At 42.8% G+C, this 14,401-nt stretch overlaps 1 protein-coding gene across 3 annotated transcripts in view; it reads right to left on the reverse strand.

Moving 5' to 3' along the window:
• Positions 1–10,527: 10,527 nt before the first annotated feature.
• The window catches only part of LOC123510611, a 29,764-nt gene continuing 25,890 nt past the window's right edge, over positions 10,528–14,401 (reverse strand). Inside the window, exons 6-7 of one of the 3 annotated variants that reach the window (XM_045265894.1) lie at positions 14,124–14,280; positions 10,528–11,234 (exon numbers count right to left, since the gene is read on the reverse strand). In XM_045265894.1, the coding sequence (XP_045121829.1) occupies positions 11,167–11,234; positions 14,124–14,280 (225 nt within the window). In that variant the 3' untranslated portion in view covers positions 10,528–11,166. Of the gene's footprint in view, positions 12,055–14,123; positions 14,281–14,401 lie in introns of all 3 variants that reach the window. The other 2 variants (XM_045265892.1, XM_045265893.1) reach the window with 2 other exon arrangements.

The raw sequence follows: 14,401 nt of genomic DNA on the forward strand, positions 1-14,401 counted from the left end.
AATGACGATGCCTTTCCATGATAAAGATGCCCTTCCAGTTTCCAAGATAATAATGCGAGTTTCCACGATCAAGATGCAATTCCAGTTTCCACGGGAACGATGCGGGTTTCCACGATGTCGATGCGGTTCCAGTCCTCACGATGCGATTTCAAGACACAATATTGAAGTCCACTTGCCTACACAGGTACTGGGACGAACCCTTTCACCCCGTAAGGATCCACCCAACACCCTTGAGTGCGAGTAAAGTGACGCTGCCACCTTCCTGCGCTGCAATTGAAGTCCACTTGCCTACACAGGTACTGGGATGAACCCTTTCACCCCGTAAGGGTCCACCCACACCCTTAGGTGCGAGGAGAGTGGCGCTGCCACCTCACTGCGACGCAATTGAAGTTCACTTGCCTACACAGGTACTGGGGCGAACCCTTTCACCCCGTAAGAGTTCACCCCAGACCCGTGAGTGCGAGGAGAGTGACGCTGCCACCTTACTGCGCCTCACACGGGTAGCCATGAGCATAACCCGCCACACTCCACTCCCCAAACACTGTCAGTGAGTCCTTTTCACCCCGTAAAGGACCACTGGTACGGTCAGTGCCTGGCTCATGGCGCACAGCGTGCCCTCGTTCATGGCGAGTTGTTCAGCCCGATGTCATTATAAGCAGAGGTCCTGTACACACCACTCACCACCAGACTCTATGCAAGGAGCCCTTATCACCCCTTAAAGGCCCCTCACGGCATCATCTGATGGACGGTAGACACGGCACCCTGCTTAAGGCGACGCCTTGCCTAGTATGAGGCGCTGCAAGTTGACAACAATCAGTGAGCTTGAAGCCGCGAAGGAAAATGAGTCCACGCTAACAATGGGATTCCACGACAGGTTGCGATTCCAGTGTCCACGGTACAGATGTGTTTGTTGAGGATAACGATCCGTTTATCGAGGCTAACGGTGCGGCGATGGCGATGGCGAAACGATCCAAAGTATTATTACCTACACAGGTACTGGGACGAAACTTTTTACCCAGAAAGGGTCAACCCCAGTCCCGTGGTTATGAGAGCAGTGACGATGCAACCTTGCAATGCCTCACACAGGTCGCCATGAGCAATGACCCGCCACACACCACTCCCCAAACGCTGTCATGAAGTGAGTCCTTTTTACCTAACCTAACCTAACCTAACCTAATCTAACCTAACCTAACCTAACCTAACCTAACCTAACGTAAAGGACCCCTGGTACTGTCAGTGCCTGGCTCATGGCACATAGCGTGCCCTCGTTCATGGCGAGTTGTTCAGCCCGGTGTCATTATAAGCAGAGGTCCCGTACACACCACTCACCATCATATTCTATGCAAGGAGCCCTTATCACCCCTTTAGGGCCCCTCACGGTACCATCCGGTGAGTGGTAGACATTGATCTCTTGCTTATGGCGACCCTTGCCTAGTGTGATGCGCTGCAAGTGGACGACTAGTAGTGAAGCTTGAGGCCACCAAGGAAAAGCAGGACCTGCAGCCAGTTCCCTGCCTTGGGCCCCAGGCCGGACCCGACGGCCACCTCCTTCCCCCGTGCGGCGCCCAAGGCCGTCACGGCCCTCAAACATCTTTAGGCCGAAAGTTCTCAATCGTCGTTTTAATTTTGATTCGAATATAAAATCGTCGATGGTAAATGAAAAATAGCTTTGGTGTGAAAGTGTGCAAGAGTTAGCTGATTAATGAAACAAGGTGAGGCAGCTTTGCTCCGGAGTATTTAGTGTACTTTGCATGTTGCTGCCGTGAATGTGTACGTGTTTGTAGGTAACTGGATAGAAACAGTAGACCAATGGTAGTTGTGTAGCTATTGGGGAACTTTTGAAAATTAGTTAAGCTTCTGGATAGAGTGGATGAGTGCACACAGGTTTGCGTGTCTTATACATAAACTGCCACTTGTAAACATAAATTTTTCTATTTCATGCTCTTAGAAAAAAGCAAACTTAGTTTTCTTTATTTCCCTGATCACAATGACGTGTAAATATCAATGTTTCAATCATAAGGAAACACTAGGAGAGGACCCAAACTCCCGTTGAAGTTGCCAGATTCAACAGATATCGTAATATTTCACAGAAAAGATGGTCAACTGCATATCGTATATTTTTGGATATTCTTTTGTCACATAAGGAGATATCAAGATAGGTAAAGTATTTCTAAACATGTATCTACGACAAAAACGCTATAATAGTAGAGTTAGGTTATAACTATGCATTGTGTTTTTTTATATACCATCTTGCTCTATTCCTGGGACAAAGATTACTTCTTCCTCAATTGATAGCTCCAAGTTAGTATGATATTTTCTTTCCTTCTAGGTTAGTAAGTAGACTACAAGACACCATGAACCTATGAAGCCCCGTAAATGAGATTATTTTCATAACTTAGAAATCAAAGTCTGATAATGAGATTGTCTATTGCCAACCAAACCGTTCTGCATAGACGTCTTCAGCGTCATAGAGACCTAATGATGTTAGCTCATGGACAGTGGCCATCCTGACAGCGCGAAACCACAGGGGGTTCATAAGAAGATTTCCAGGGGTACTTAGATGGCTGATCTAATAAAATCCTTTGCAGTGCCATTGCATGTTGAGTTCCATGTTCCATGTGACAATACTGGGGGTACTGGTAGATGGTCTTATAACTCAGGGGGTTCTTAACGATAAAAAGGTTGAGAACCCCTGGATTAAAGCAATAAGGAGGTTGTTTGAGAGATTAGAACGATCACCCTTTTTAGGAACAGGCTGAATGTAGAGAAACTTCCAGCAAGAAGGAAAGGTAGAACTCGATAGACAGAGTTGAAAGAGTTTGGCCAGGCAAGGTGCAAGCACGGAAGCAGTTTTTTAAAACGATAGGAGGAATCCCATCAGGTATGTAAGCCTTCCGAGGGTTTAGGCTAGCAAGGGCAAAGAAAACATCATTATGAAAAATTTTAATTGGTAGCATGAAATAGTCAGAGGGAGGAGGAGAGGGAGGGACAAGCCCAGAATCATTCAAGGTGGAGTTGTTAGCAAAGGTTCGAGAGAAGTGTTCAGCTTTAGAGACAGAAGAGATGGCAGTGGTGCCATCAGGATGAAATCAAGGAAGGAAAAATGAAGAATTAAAGTTACTGGAGATGTTTTTGGCTAGATGCCAGAAGTCTCGAGGGGAGTTAGAGTTTGAAGTTAAAGAACAGATCTGGCATGATTCCAGGCAGAAATATAAAGTGAATGAAATTCAGGAGATGGAAGGCTCAAGTACCTTTTGTGGGCAACCTCTCTATCATGTATAGCACGAGAACAGGCTGAGTTAAACCAAGATTTTGAAGGTTGAGGTTGAGAAAAACAATGAGGGATGTACGCCTCCATGCCAGACACTATCACCTCTGTTTCAGCACAAAGAGATGGGTCTCTGACACAGAAGCAGTAATCATTCCAGGGAAATTCAGCATAGTACCTCCTCAGGTTCCCCAAACTGCTACCGTAGAAGTGAAACGCCAGAGGCACTCCTGTTTTTTTTTAGATCCTGAGGAGGGATTGGAGAAATAGGACAAGATACAAATATGAGATTGTGAATGGAGGATACCAACGAAGAAGTCAGGTTAACAGTATAAGCAGAAGGATTAGAGGTAAGAAAAAGATTAAGAATGTTGGGCACATCTCCAAGACGATCAGGAATAAAAGTAAAGCGTTGCACCAATTCCTCTAGATCATGGAGGATAGCATAGTTGAAGACTAGTTCACCAGGATAGTCAGTGAAGAGAGAGGAAAGCCAAAGCTGGTGGTGAACATTGGAATCTCCAAGGAAGATCTCCACGAATGGATAGAGAGACAAAATGTGCTCCACTTTGGAGGCTGAGAGTCAAAGAATTTCCTGTAGTCTGAGGAGTTAGGGGAGAGATAGACAGCACAGATACATTTAGTTATAGAACGACTTTTGAGTCGGAAGATTCAAGAGCGTGGTACAAGAGCAAATCAAGTCGTTGCAAACACACACGTAACATCCAGCTTTGAAAGGAAAGTGAAGATAGAGAATGTGGGAGAGGACAGAGAAGGGAGTAGTGTCAGTTGCCTGAGACAGCTGTGTTTCGGTGAAGAAAAGAAGATAAGGTTAAGTAGAGGAGAAATGGTGTTCTACAGTTTGAAAATTAGATCTAAAACCGCGAATGTTGCATAAGTTAATAAAGAAAAAGTCGAGGGAGGTGTCAAGACACCAAGAGAGTAGTCTCACCTCGGGACATTTATGGTCCCCTCCCCAGAAGGGAACTCTGAGGCTGGTGTTGAAGTCACCATTTTTTTAAGTGAAGTGTGTGTGTGTGTGTGTGTGTGTGTGTGTGTGTGTGTGTGTGTGTGTGTGTGTGTGTGTGTGTGTGTGTGTGTGTGTGTATTGTAAGTGCATGTAATTTTGTGTAAAGGAAGAGAGTTATCTTAAGAAGGCAGATTTTGACTGCCCCCTAAGTTGTGAGGCAAAAACCGAGTTCAGAGCTGTCTTTAATGATAAGTTCACAGCATCCCTTGAACAAGTTCAGACCAAACCTGGTCCAGATCAGAACTAGTGCTGCTAGACCTTGCTAGGAGTAAATTATAGTTTCGGCAGATGAGCTTCAAAGCCGAAAAAAAAAAATAACCCATAAAAGGCTCCAAGTACGAATAAAATAGAAACATTGCATCCCCGTTATGAGCATCAATGAAAAACATAACATCAGGATTTAGGATTCAGACCGTTACATCTCCCCCTCCTCCCCCACACACACTTAGCGATGGTGGTGGAGGTATGTGCCGACACGCATTTTCTTTTTAGGCTCATGCATTACTGAAAACAGGAAGCTGTTCATATTAAACCTGCATCAAAGCCACGTTGACGGTCACGTGAATAATGACGTCACAAGCTTCATCACCCCCACCCTTAATTCTGCTCTCTGATGGACGAAATTAATCTCTCTCTCTCTCTCTCTCTCTCTCTCTCTCTCTCTCTCTCTCTCTCTCTCTTTCATCTACTGGAGAGAGAGAGAGAGAGAGAGAGAGAGAGAGAGAGAGAGAGAGAGAGAGAGAGAGAGAGAGAGAGAGAGAGAGAGAGAGAGAGAGAGAGAGAGAGCAGCATATCGTCAAATTTGAGAGTTGAATAGTAAAAGATTAAATACTTTTTCCATATGTATACTTTCCCAGTCCCTTTCGTCTCTTTCCCATCTGTTTCCCCCTCCAGTGTTCTAATGAGAGAATAAACACACACACATACACTACGCTCCACTCTTAAAGGTTTATTGGTGGCAAGTCATTCATCCCTCTCTCTGCTTAAATCTGGAACCCACTACCTGTTTCTGTATTTCCCTCTACTTATGAACTGCTCTCATTTAACAGGGAGGTTTCAAGACATTTATCCCATTCTGTTGGCTAATTCTCTCTCTGTTCGGGGACTGGTATCTCAGTGGGCATTTTTATTCAGTCGTTTTTGTAACTCTAAGCCATTTTTTTTTCTCTTACATGAAAAAAAAAAATAAGGAAAATCAATTATGTCTTCTGTAATACCTGACTATTTGCATCACCGGTAAGATCGTAACTTAGTGTAATTGTACGTATGATTCACGGTTCTGGATAATTAATATGTATCATCGTACTTTTTTATAAATATACTGGCCTGATTGAAACTTAATGTGCGTGCGTGCGTGCGAGGATGCATGAAAGCGATATGTGGATTAAAAAGGAAGGGTGGAATGTGATCCTTATTCGATGACAGGGAGATAAGGTTGCCATGGTGACCGTCTCTCTTTCTGTGTGTGTGTGTGTGTGTGTGTGTGTGACTGTCTTCGTCATTGTTCGTATTTTTAACCTCAAGTCTTTCATAAACGACAATTTTCAAAGACGTCATGCATTATTGATTTATTTCTCATGATTGCTTAGTCTTTTTTTTTTATCTAAGGTATTAATTTCCTTTTAACCATTTCAGTAAGGGGACGCATTTCTACCTGAGTTTTGAGTGTGATTATACAGTTTTATTGACATTAGGAAGGGTCTATGGAGGTAAAAATATTAATGGCCAGAGTCTTCACTATCTTAATCCCCACATAAGTTTCTGAAGCTGTATAAAATCACTAACCAGAAAGAATATGGAAACACGCTAGGGTGCTAAAGGGGTTAAATTGATACTCTGGCAATTTTTAGAAGAATATAGAAATACATTAATGCACATTTTAAAGCATACCACCTTTTTATTTTTTCATCCATGACAAGTGAGCGTTCCCTTAAACCTTTTGCTAACTTATATTACTTTTCCAATTAATATCTAAAGTGTAAAATCCTTAAGATCTTCATAATTACAAAAATACCGTAGAAAATATATTAATTTCTACTACATCCTAATAAGTGTTGTCGAGGAAAGACGCCTAAACGTTTGAAAACACAGGTAAATGTTTTCTTTTTCATAACTGCCTGGTTTCTTACTCAGTTTTAAGATTGGGTAGTAAAACGATAATCTAAGCTAATAATTTCTACTTTACTACTTGGAAGAGTAATAATGAAGTAATTTATGTCTTATGAGTATTGACTGACTCTCTCTCTCTCTCTCTCTCTCCTCGCTCCCTCTCTCTCCCCGAACTTCCAAAATTCCACAGTAATAATTGCATTCAGGGAAATCTTTGAGAACATATTTTAAGAAGAGAGAGAGAGAGAGAGAGAGAGAGAGAGAGAGAGAGAGAGAGAGAGAGAGAGAGAGAGAGAGAGAGAGAGAGAGCATCTGATTGGCTGTAATAACCGCCAATCAACGCCAATTTGACGCGGCATGCAAGACCCCAAGTGTGCTTTCCTCTTCTTAACTAAACCGGTATAAGGAAGAGAGGATGTAACCTAACCTAACCTCACCTAACCTAACCTCACCTAACCTAACCTAACCTAACCTAACCGAACTTAACCTAACCTAACCTAACCTAAACTAACCTCATCCAATATAGCCTTACCTATCCTAACTTATCCTATCCTATCCTGATCCTACCCTTACCTAACCTAACGTAACTTACCTGACCTAACCTCTTCTTACCTAACCTGCTCTAACGTAAACTACAGGAACTTAACGTAATGTAACTAAATCTAGCCTTATCTCACCTTGCCTAAACAAAATTACTCCAAACTTACCTGCCATAACTAATAGATATGATGTGGTGAATGTAACAACTGAATAACACGTGATTGCTTAGTGGAAATGTATGATGATGATGGTGATGGTAATGATGATGATGATGATGTTGTTATTGTTGTTGTTGTTGATGATGATGATAATAATGTGATGACTAAAGGATAAGAAATGTATTGAACAAAATATATACAGGAGAAGAAAAGGACAAGATGTAGGACGAAGGAGAAACACCACCACCACTACCACCACCACCACCACCACCGCCACCACCACCACCACTAATAACAAATACCTGTGATGATTAAGGCAGGAAATGAGAGACAAGTGAAATTTAGATATGTTCTGTTTTTTTTTTATTTCGCCAACATTACAACTGTGTAAACATTGATGGAGGAAGACCCTAGTTACTGCTATCACGGTCTATAGTAACGTGTGTGTGTGTGTGTGTGTGTGTGTGTGTGTGTGTGTGTGTGTGTGTGTGTGTGTGTGTGTGTGTGTGTGTGTGTGTGTGTGTGTTTTGTCTTTTGTCTTTATGTATGTATGTATGTATGTATGTATGTATGTATGTGTATATAATCATCTATTAAATATGTATACATTATATACATGTGTGTAGACATACAGCATTATCTCTTACAAACACACAGACATGTATACATTCCTTGTTTAATAGTATTGCAGTCTCTCTCTCTCTCTCTCTCTCTCTCTCTCTTCAGTCCTCAGATAGGAGTGAGGGGACAAGCACAACTTCGCACCTATTTATAATTATATACAGGTAAAGGTAACCCGCGCAGCCTCAAGGTCACGCCACACCTGCCACGCCACGCTGCCTTGACCTGCGCAAAGTCACCTGTGGAACCGAGAACCAAGATTGCCTCCGTAATTCTCTGCACCGATCAAAACCAATGAAATGTGAACCAGTAACGAAGGACTCCATGAACGCGAGGAACTGGAAACTAGGAGGAATTAATGGAAAGTGTACAGTCAGCGCCATTAGTTGAGTTACCTGCCACGTTCACTTCCACTGTGCTAGGTGTTGTTTTCATCAGTTTTAATTCTAAGTTCTCTAACCTGCTTATAATCAAGGTTTACAAGTAGATTTTCACCAGAGAACTTAAGAGTGGGAGCAAATTCGACGGCAGAGGTGAGTGTGTTAGGATACTCGACTGCTGAGATCGACTGTGCGATTAAACGTAAATATATCGCAAACTTAGGCGACTTGTGGGATTTTGTGATCAGTTAATTAACTTTAGATAAGAAGAAAAGAAAAAAATTTGTTTTACTCTTAAGACTAATTTTATATACAAACGTTCAGCAGTCCGTTTACAAACACACACACACACACACACACACACACACACACACACACACACACACACACACACACACACACACACACACACACACACACACACATAAAACGGATTAAAAACAAGCCCTTTAAAACCTTCCGCTATAAAAAAAAAATCAAAAAAAAAAAAAAAAAAAAAAAACTAAAGCGAGATGAAACAAAAGTTATCCTATACTGACTCAACGATCATTACGCTAGTTTGTGTTTCGCTCAGTCAACCCAACTCATAGAAAACGAGACACACGGACTGCTGAACGCGCTTACCTGACACTATAGCTCTACTGTGGGATGAGGGAAGACGCTGTTGAAAGGGTAAAAATATAAATGATGACGTTTATTCTTGATCCATGTAGCTTTTTTTTCCCCTACAGCTACACTTCTACCGAACTCCGTATGTGGGGAGGTACTGCTGTGTGTGTGTGTGTGTGTGTGTGTGTGTGTGTGTGTGTGTGTCTGCTATATTGTGTCGCGTGTCGTCGTTACTAGTTACATTGACGAGTAATTCTCACAAAATCCGCTGCTCTTTTCACCTCCGAGTCTTCCTGCGCCGAGCTGGAGGAGACCCGAACCCGCCTGCCCAACTGCCACTAACACACGGGAGAGCACCAGTGGTTTCTGCTTACCCCTGTGGCTGAGTGCCGAGGAAGATCAACGGTTAGGAAAAAAAAAAGTAAAAAAGAAAAAAAAAAACAGAATACTCTCAAGATTAAGTAATAACAGATAACAAAAAAAAGAAACCAATAAACTTCGTACTTAACTTGCCGCTTCTAAAGTCAATGAGTCGAAGGAATGTGATCAATTTAGTTCCTTTCTTGATGTTCCTCTTTTGAAACAGTTCGAATAGCAGGAAGAAGGAACAACGAACTGATGAAGCGTTCCGGCGTCTACCAGTGAAAGAGATGAAAAAATGGACAGAGTTATTAATATAATCCTTTGTTATGGTTTTGACCCACCAGAGAACGAAATAAAGCAAATGGTTATGTCGTTTCCTTGCTCTTTCATTTCCTCTCCGGTTTCGATACTTGGGAAGCACTAGTGTATATATCTATAGTATTCTTTTCATTCTCCTCTCTTTCCTTCACCTATTTATAGAGATGCTGGAGGACATAGAGGAATTAGAATTTGTACACAAGCACTCAAAAATACCTTGCTGCTGCCTAACCATAAAAGGGAAGCGAGAGAAAAGTTTACAGGAATTTCAATTTTGGGTTGTGGTCTTGATGAAAAAAAAAAAAAAACACTAGTAACAAAGAAAATACACGTGATAGTATTCATAGTAGTAATAGTCATCGTAGTAGTGGTGGTGGTGGAAGTAAAAGTAAAATAGTGAAAGAGAAAGAGGAAGAAAGATATTTGTTACAGAATTTCCAAGCGCAGGAGATGAAGGCACGAGCTACTACCTCGACTTAAAGGAGAAAAAAAGGAAAGAACTCGGATATAACCATTTTTAAGGGGCAGGGAGGAAAGCATGGGAGGAATTGTTACATGCTGCGTCTTTGTATGCGTGGTAAACCTTGGTGTGCTTTTACGATTCTTTACCTACCCTTAGAAAAAAAATTACCCTGACTTTCAACCACACACACACACACACACACACACACACACACACAAGAGCGAATACCAACGGAATAAATGACTCATACGAAGACTGGTTCTGGTAAATTTGTGTGATGAAATACATAACTTGCGGATTAACACTGTGTTGTTCCCCGGAGTGTTGTGATGCTTCATACTGCCTGCCGACGGGGAGTGTGTGTGTGTGTGTGTGTGTGTGTGTGTGTGTGTGTGTGTGTGTGTGTGTGTGTGTGTGTGTGTGTGTGTGTGTGTGTGTGTGTGTGTGTGTTTTCTACATGTTATGCATATTTTTCCTTCTTGCTGTGTAGCTTTAGAACTCTCTCTCTCTCTCTCTCTCTCTCTCTCTCTCTCTCTCTACACACACTCACACGACTTTTCTTACTTAAAATGGCGTTTCATCTGTGAAATAAGTGCACGAGCAGCTCACTTATCTTTTGCTTAGTCCCTCCACAATCATCACTTTATAGGCTCTACGTGTTTAATGGACTCTCTCTCTCTCTCTCTCTCTCTCTCTCTCTCTCTCTCTCTCTCTCTCTCTCTCTCTCTCTCTCTCTCTCTCTCTCTCATGCTATTTGTGTATAAACTCGATTCCAATTTAGCGTGAACACCTTATTTTTTTTTTCCCACGCAGGTACACTCAGGTGAGAGCGAGGAAGCTTCACTAGACGCAGTAAAGTTGAAGGTACATGAAAGTAGCAAGGTTCCACTGGCTTCACTATCCGCACTTGCCACTCACTCCATTTTTACCAATATTCGTAGTTTCCACTTCACTGTTAGTTCGGAGTAAGTTCTATCGACAAGCTTTTATTCACCACTACAAGATTCCAGGTATTTCAGTTTGCAGGTAATAGGTATTGTATTATCTGCGGTTGGGTTCATCGATTAGCTTTTTTTTTCTGTTATTTTCCTTGGTTTTATTCCACTCACTTTTCTTTTTCCTCACGTATTCACATACATGTGTCACACTTCGGCTTCTCCTCCACTCCTCGCGTACTTCAATTCCCATCAGTCTCATTCCTCTCCACTTCGCTGTTCCTCCACCTTAGTCCACCCACGCAGCGTCACAATGCATCGCAGAAATAAAACACCCACACACTCATGGAAGATTCTTGAGCCGCGCCTTTATCATAACCGTAAATCGCTCAGCTTATGAACTACGTTTTTCGGGGAGATGCAAATTCTCACTTTCCAACCTGCGAGAGGGAGGGAGGGGGAAGTAATTAGTAGTTGAGTATATTTCACAGGATTTTCACAAGTACGTGCTTAGTACCGTCTCGCAATATACACACGTCTCACTCTCCCACGTCACGGTATCACTGTAATAAACGGCACACTGCTCCTCTGCGCTAAGGTAAGTTCTAGGTTTACTGCAGTGACGGAGGCAGTGATGGCAGCAGTGACGGCGGCAGCACCAGCACCAACAGTGACAGCAGTGGTAGCGCCTTCCCAGTGGCGCTTCAGGGACCTACATATCACACCAACTACAGATTAACAAAGAATGAAGGGGAATGAAGGGAAAGGAAAGCAGGGAGAGAAAAGAAGAAAAGGGAAGGTAAGCTACAATTGCAAATGGATGTGAGGATGATAAAGATGAAGAAAATGAGAGAATGAGGAAAGGAAGAAAGTTAGAGACGAAAGAAGGAAGAAAGGAGGAAAAAAGAGAAGTATAACCGGAAAGAAGGAATCACTGAGGGAAGGAGGATCTGATAAGAAACGAAAGGAAAGAAAAAGACGTCATGAAGGGAAGAAAGGTCAGACGTGAAGTTAGTAAAGCAGGAGACGTGAGGCGGCGGGAGTGGCGTCCCAAAGGGGAGATCAAGCTCGGTCACTCCTTGTTCGCTTTTTCACGCGAGGAACAAAACACTTCGAAGCCGCGAAGGAGTTTTTTGAGCACGTGCCGCGGCGAGTTTTACAAGGAGAAGGCGGCGTTGAGGGAGCAGGAGGAGGAGCAGCAGCAGCAGAGCAGGGAGGCGGGCAGCAGCAGCAGCATCAGCGAGGCCCCAGGGGAGCAGCCTGACGGGGCGGCAAGTGCAGGGGCGTCAGGAAGCGGGGAGAGGAGGACACCAGTGTTATGATCAAAGGAAAAGCTGTGTCTTATACTGTAATGAGATGACCTTACTCTACTCAATGGTTAGTAGTTAGCATTAGTCACTTACTGCTATTCCAAACACCACATTTACAGCAAGCATTTACATTTCATCACTACAAACAATCCCAATCTCTAATCAAACACCCCCGTAAATCAGTCAGTCAATCTACAGCATACACAAAACCTTTACATTACTCCCCTCTAACCTCTGCCACCCGATCATCAGTACTACCGTAACTATGTGCAAGAAACTATTCAAAACTATTCATTCAAGTTACTGATAACAATTCCACACTACAAGTTATTTAGAACCAAAACTTTGTAATTACGTCACCAAACACTGAGAAAAATGAGAGTCCATCCCGCTTCAAGATGGATGTAGTACATTAAGCTGTTTTAAATTCGCCACTAAGTTAGCCAATTATAAGTTAGTGTGAGTTTAGATACGAGTAGTCGACGAAAATTTAACAAAGTGCTACTGAGAGCGAAAACGGAGCGCGGTACAGTACCACGCCGGATGATTTTTTTTTTTTTATGTAAGAGGGGAAAACTGGCTAAGGGCAACAAACACCATCATTCAAAAAGGCCTACTAAGATGCGGTACCTCATCACTCGCTTTGGGATCCGAGGGGTCTCCAAGCGCACGGGTTCGAATCCTGTCCACAGTCTGAGTGCAGGTTGGGGTTTTTCACTCAGGGCAACGGTTTCCTAGCGGGTGGGCTTTGAGATAAGAGGTACCCTAAAAAGTATCCCCTTTAGCCCATAAATTCCCGTGAAATCCTCACATGGTATAAATAAAAAAAAATAAATAAATAAGACAGAAGACCACGGACACAAGTAAACTGCAGAATCCATAGTACATGTCTTAATTCTCTCAATAGCTCATAAACTTCCAAATGTTCCTTAAACATCGTTAGTGTTTATTGCAGTAGCTGTGATTTAATATAAGCAGATTACATACAAGCAGCGAAAATCAATGTTCTTCAGTAACCAAGTGTTCTCTCTCAAAGATTACCTGTTATTATTATTATTCCTTTGATTTCAATATCAATACACTTCGAACAGCAAAAATTGTGTACTTCAGTGCCTAAATGATGAACACTAAACCTCTCTATTACCAACGTCTGAAGTGCAAAGTGTTAAAATCCTTTGGCTGACACTTGATGCTTCGTATAAACACATCTACACTGAGCGGAAATAAAAGTACGGGAGGTGAGAAGTGTACTTGGTACTGAAACGGTTAAACTTTCGTCGGAATCACAAAAGAAAAATTTAGAAAAACATCACTTTTTTTGTCGTCTGTTAAAAGCACCGCACAGGAGACCGAGGCGTGAGAATGTGGTCCTTACTATTACATATCCTGATTTAACACACACACTACCAATAGTCCGGCTTTCACTGTATTATTGGAATCATGAAAACCGTGAGAGAACAATAACTTTTTTTTTATCGCCTTTTAAAAGTACCACAAAGGAAATAGGCGTGAAAATGTGGTTTTTAGTATTACAAATCCTGGCCTTAACACACACGCTACCAATACTCCGGCTTTCACTGTTACTGGAATCATGAAACATCACTTTTTTTTTATTGCCTGTCAAAAATACCACAGAAGAGACAGAGGCTCTAAAATGTAGTCCTTATTATTACATATCCTGATTTAAACACACACACACACACACACACACACACACACACACACACACTTCTCTCGCTACCTAGAACCCAGCTTTCACTGTACCACTGAGATGCACCACACAGCCAAAGCAGCTTAGATCAATCACTTGTACAGATACACTCTTGCTCATTTAACCTCTGCCTTTACCCCGCATTAATTCCCCTCCCATGATGCGCTCCCTACGGCCACGTCAGAAGCTCGTGAACCAAACATCCACACTCCTTAAGAAACATACCCACCTTAATCTCCGTGAGCACCTGGGGGATTTAGCTCACCTGATCACCTGTGGCTACAATCAAGGGGTTTTAATTGACTCACCTGAGGAGAACCACCCGAAGCCTGCAGGTTGGGGGTGGTCTGCGTGTACAAGGGTGAGGTTAGCGGTGCGGTGGTACACGTGGGAGATGCTGACGTGGCAGGAAAGTGTCATGACGCCCCGCCCTAGCCATGACTCCTGCACCTCCACCTCCAGCTCCTGACGGGTGGGGGGGAAGGAAGAGAGAAGTGGGTGAGTGAGTGAGTGAGTGAGTGAGGGAGAGAGGGAGTGGAATGAATGCTCCTAACGGGAAAGAGATGCGAGGGAAGACAGAAGTGAG

Source organism: Portunus trituberculatus, chromosome 29, assembly GCF_017591435.1.
Source record: "Portunus trituberculatus isolate SZX2019 chromosome 29, ASM1759143v1, whole genome shotgun sequence".
In the NCBI taxonomy this organism is placed as follows: domain Eukaryota; kingdom Metazoa; phylum Arthropoda; class Malacostraca; order Decapoda; family Portunidae; genus Portunus; species Portunus trituberculatus.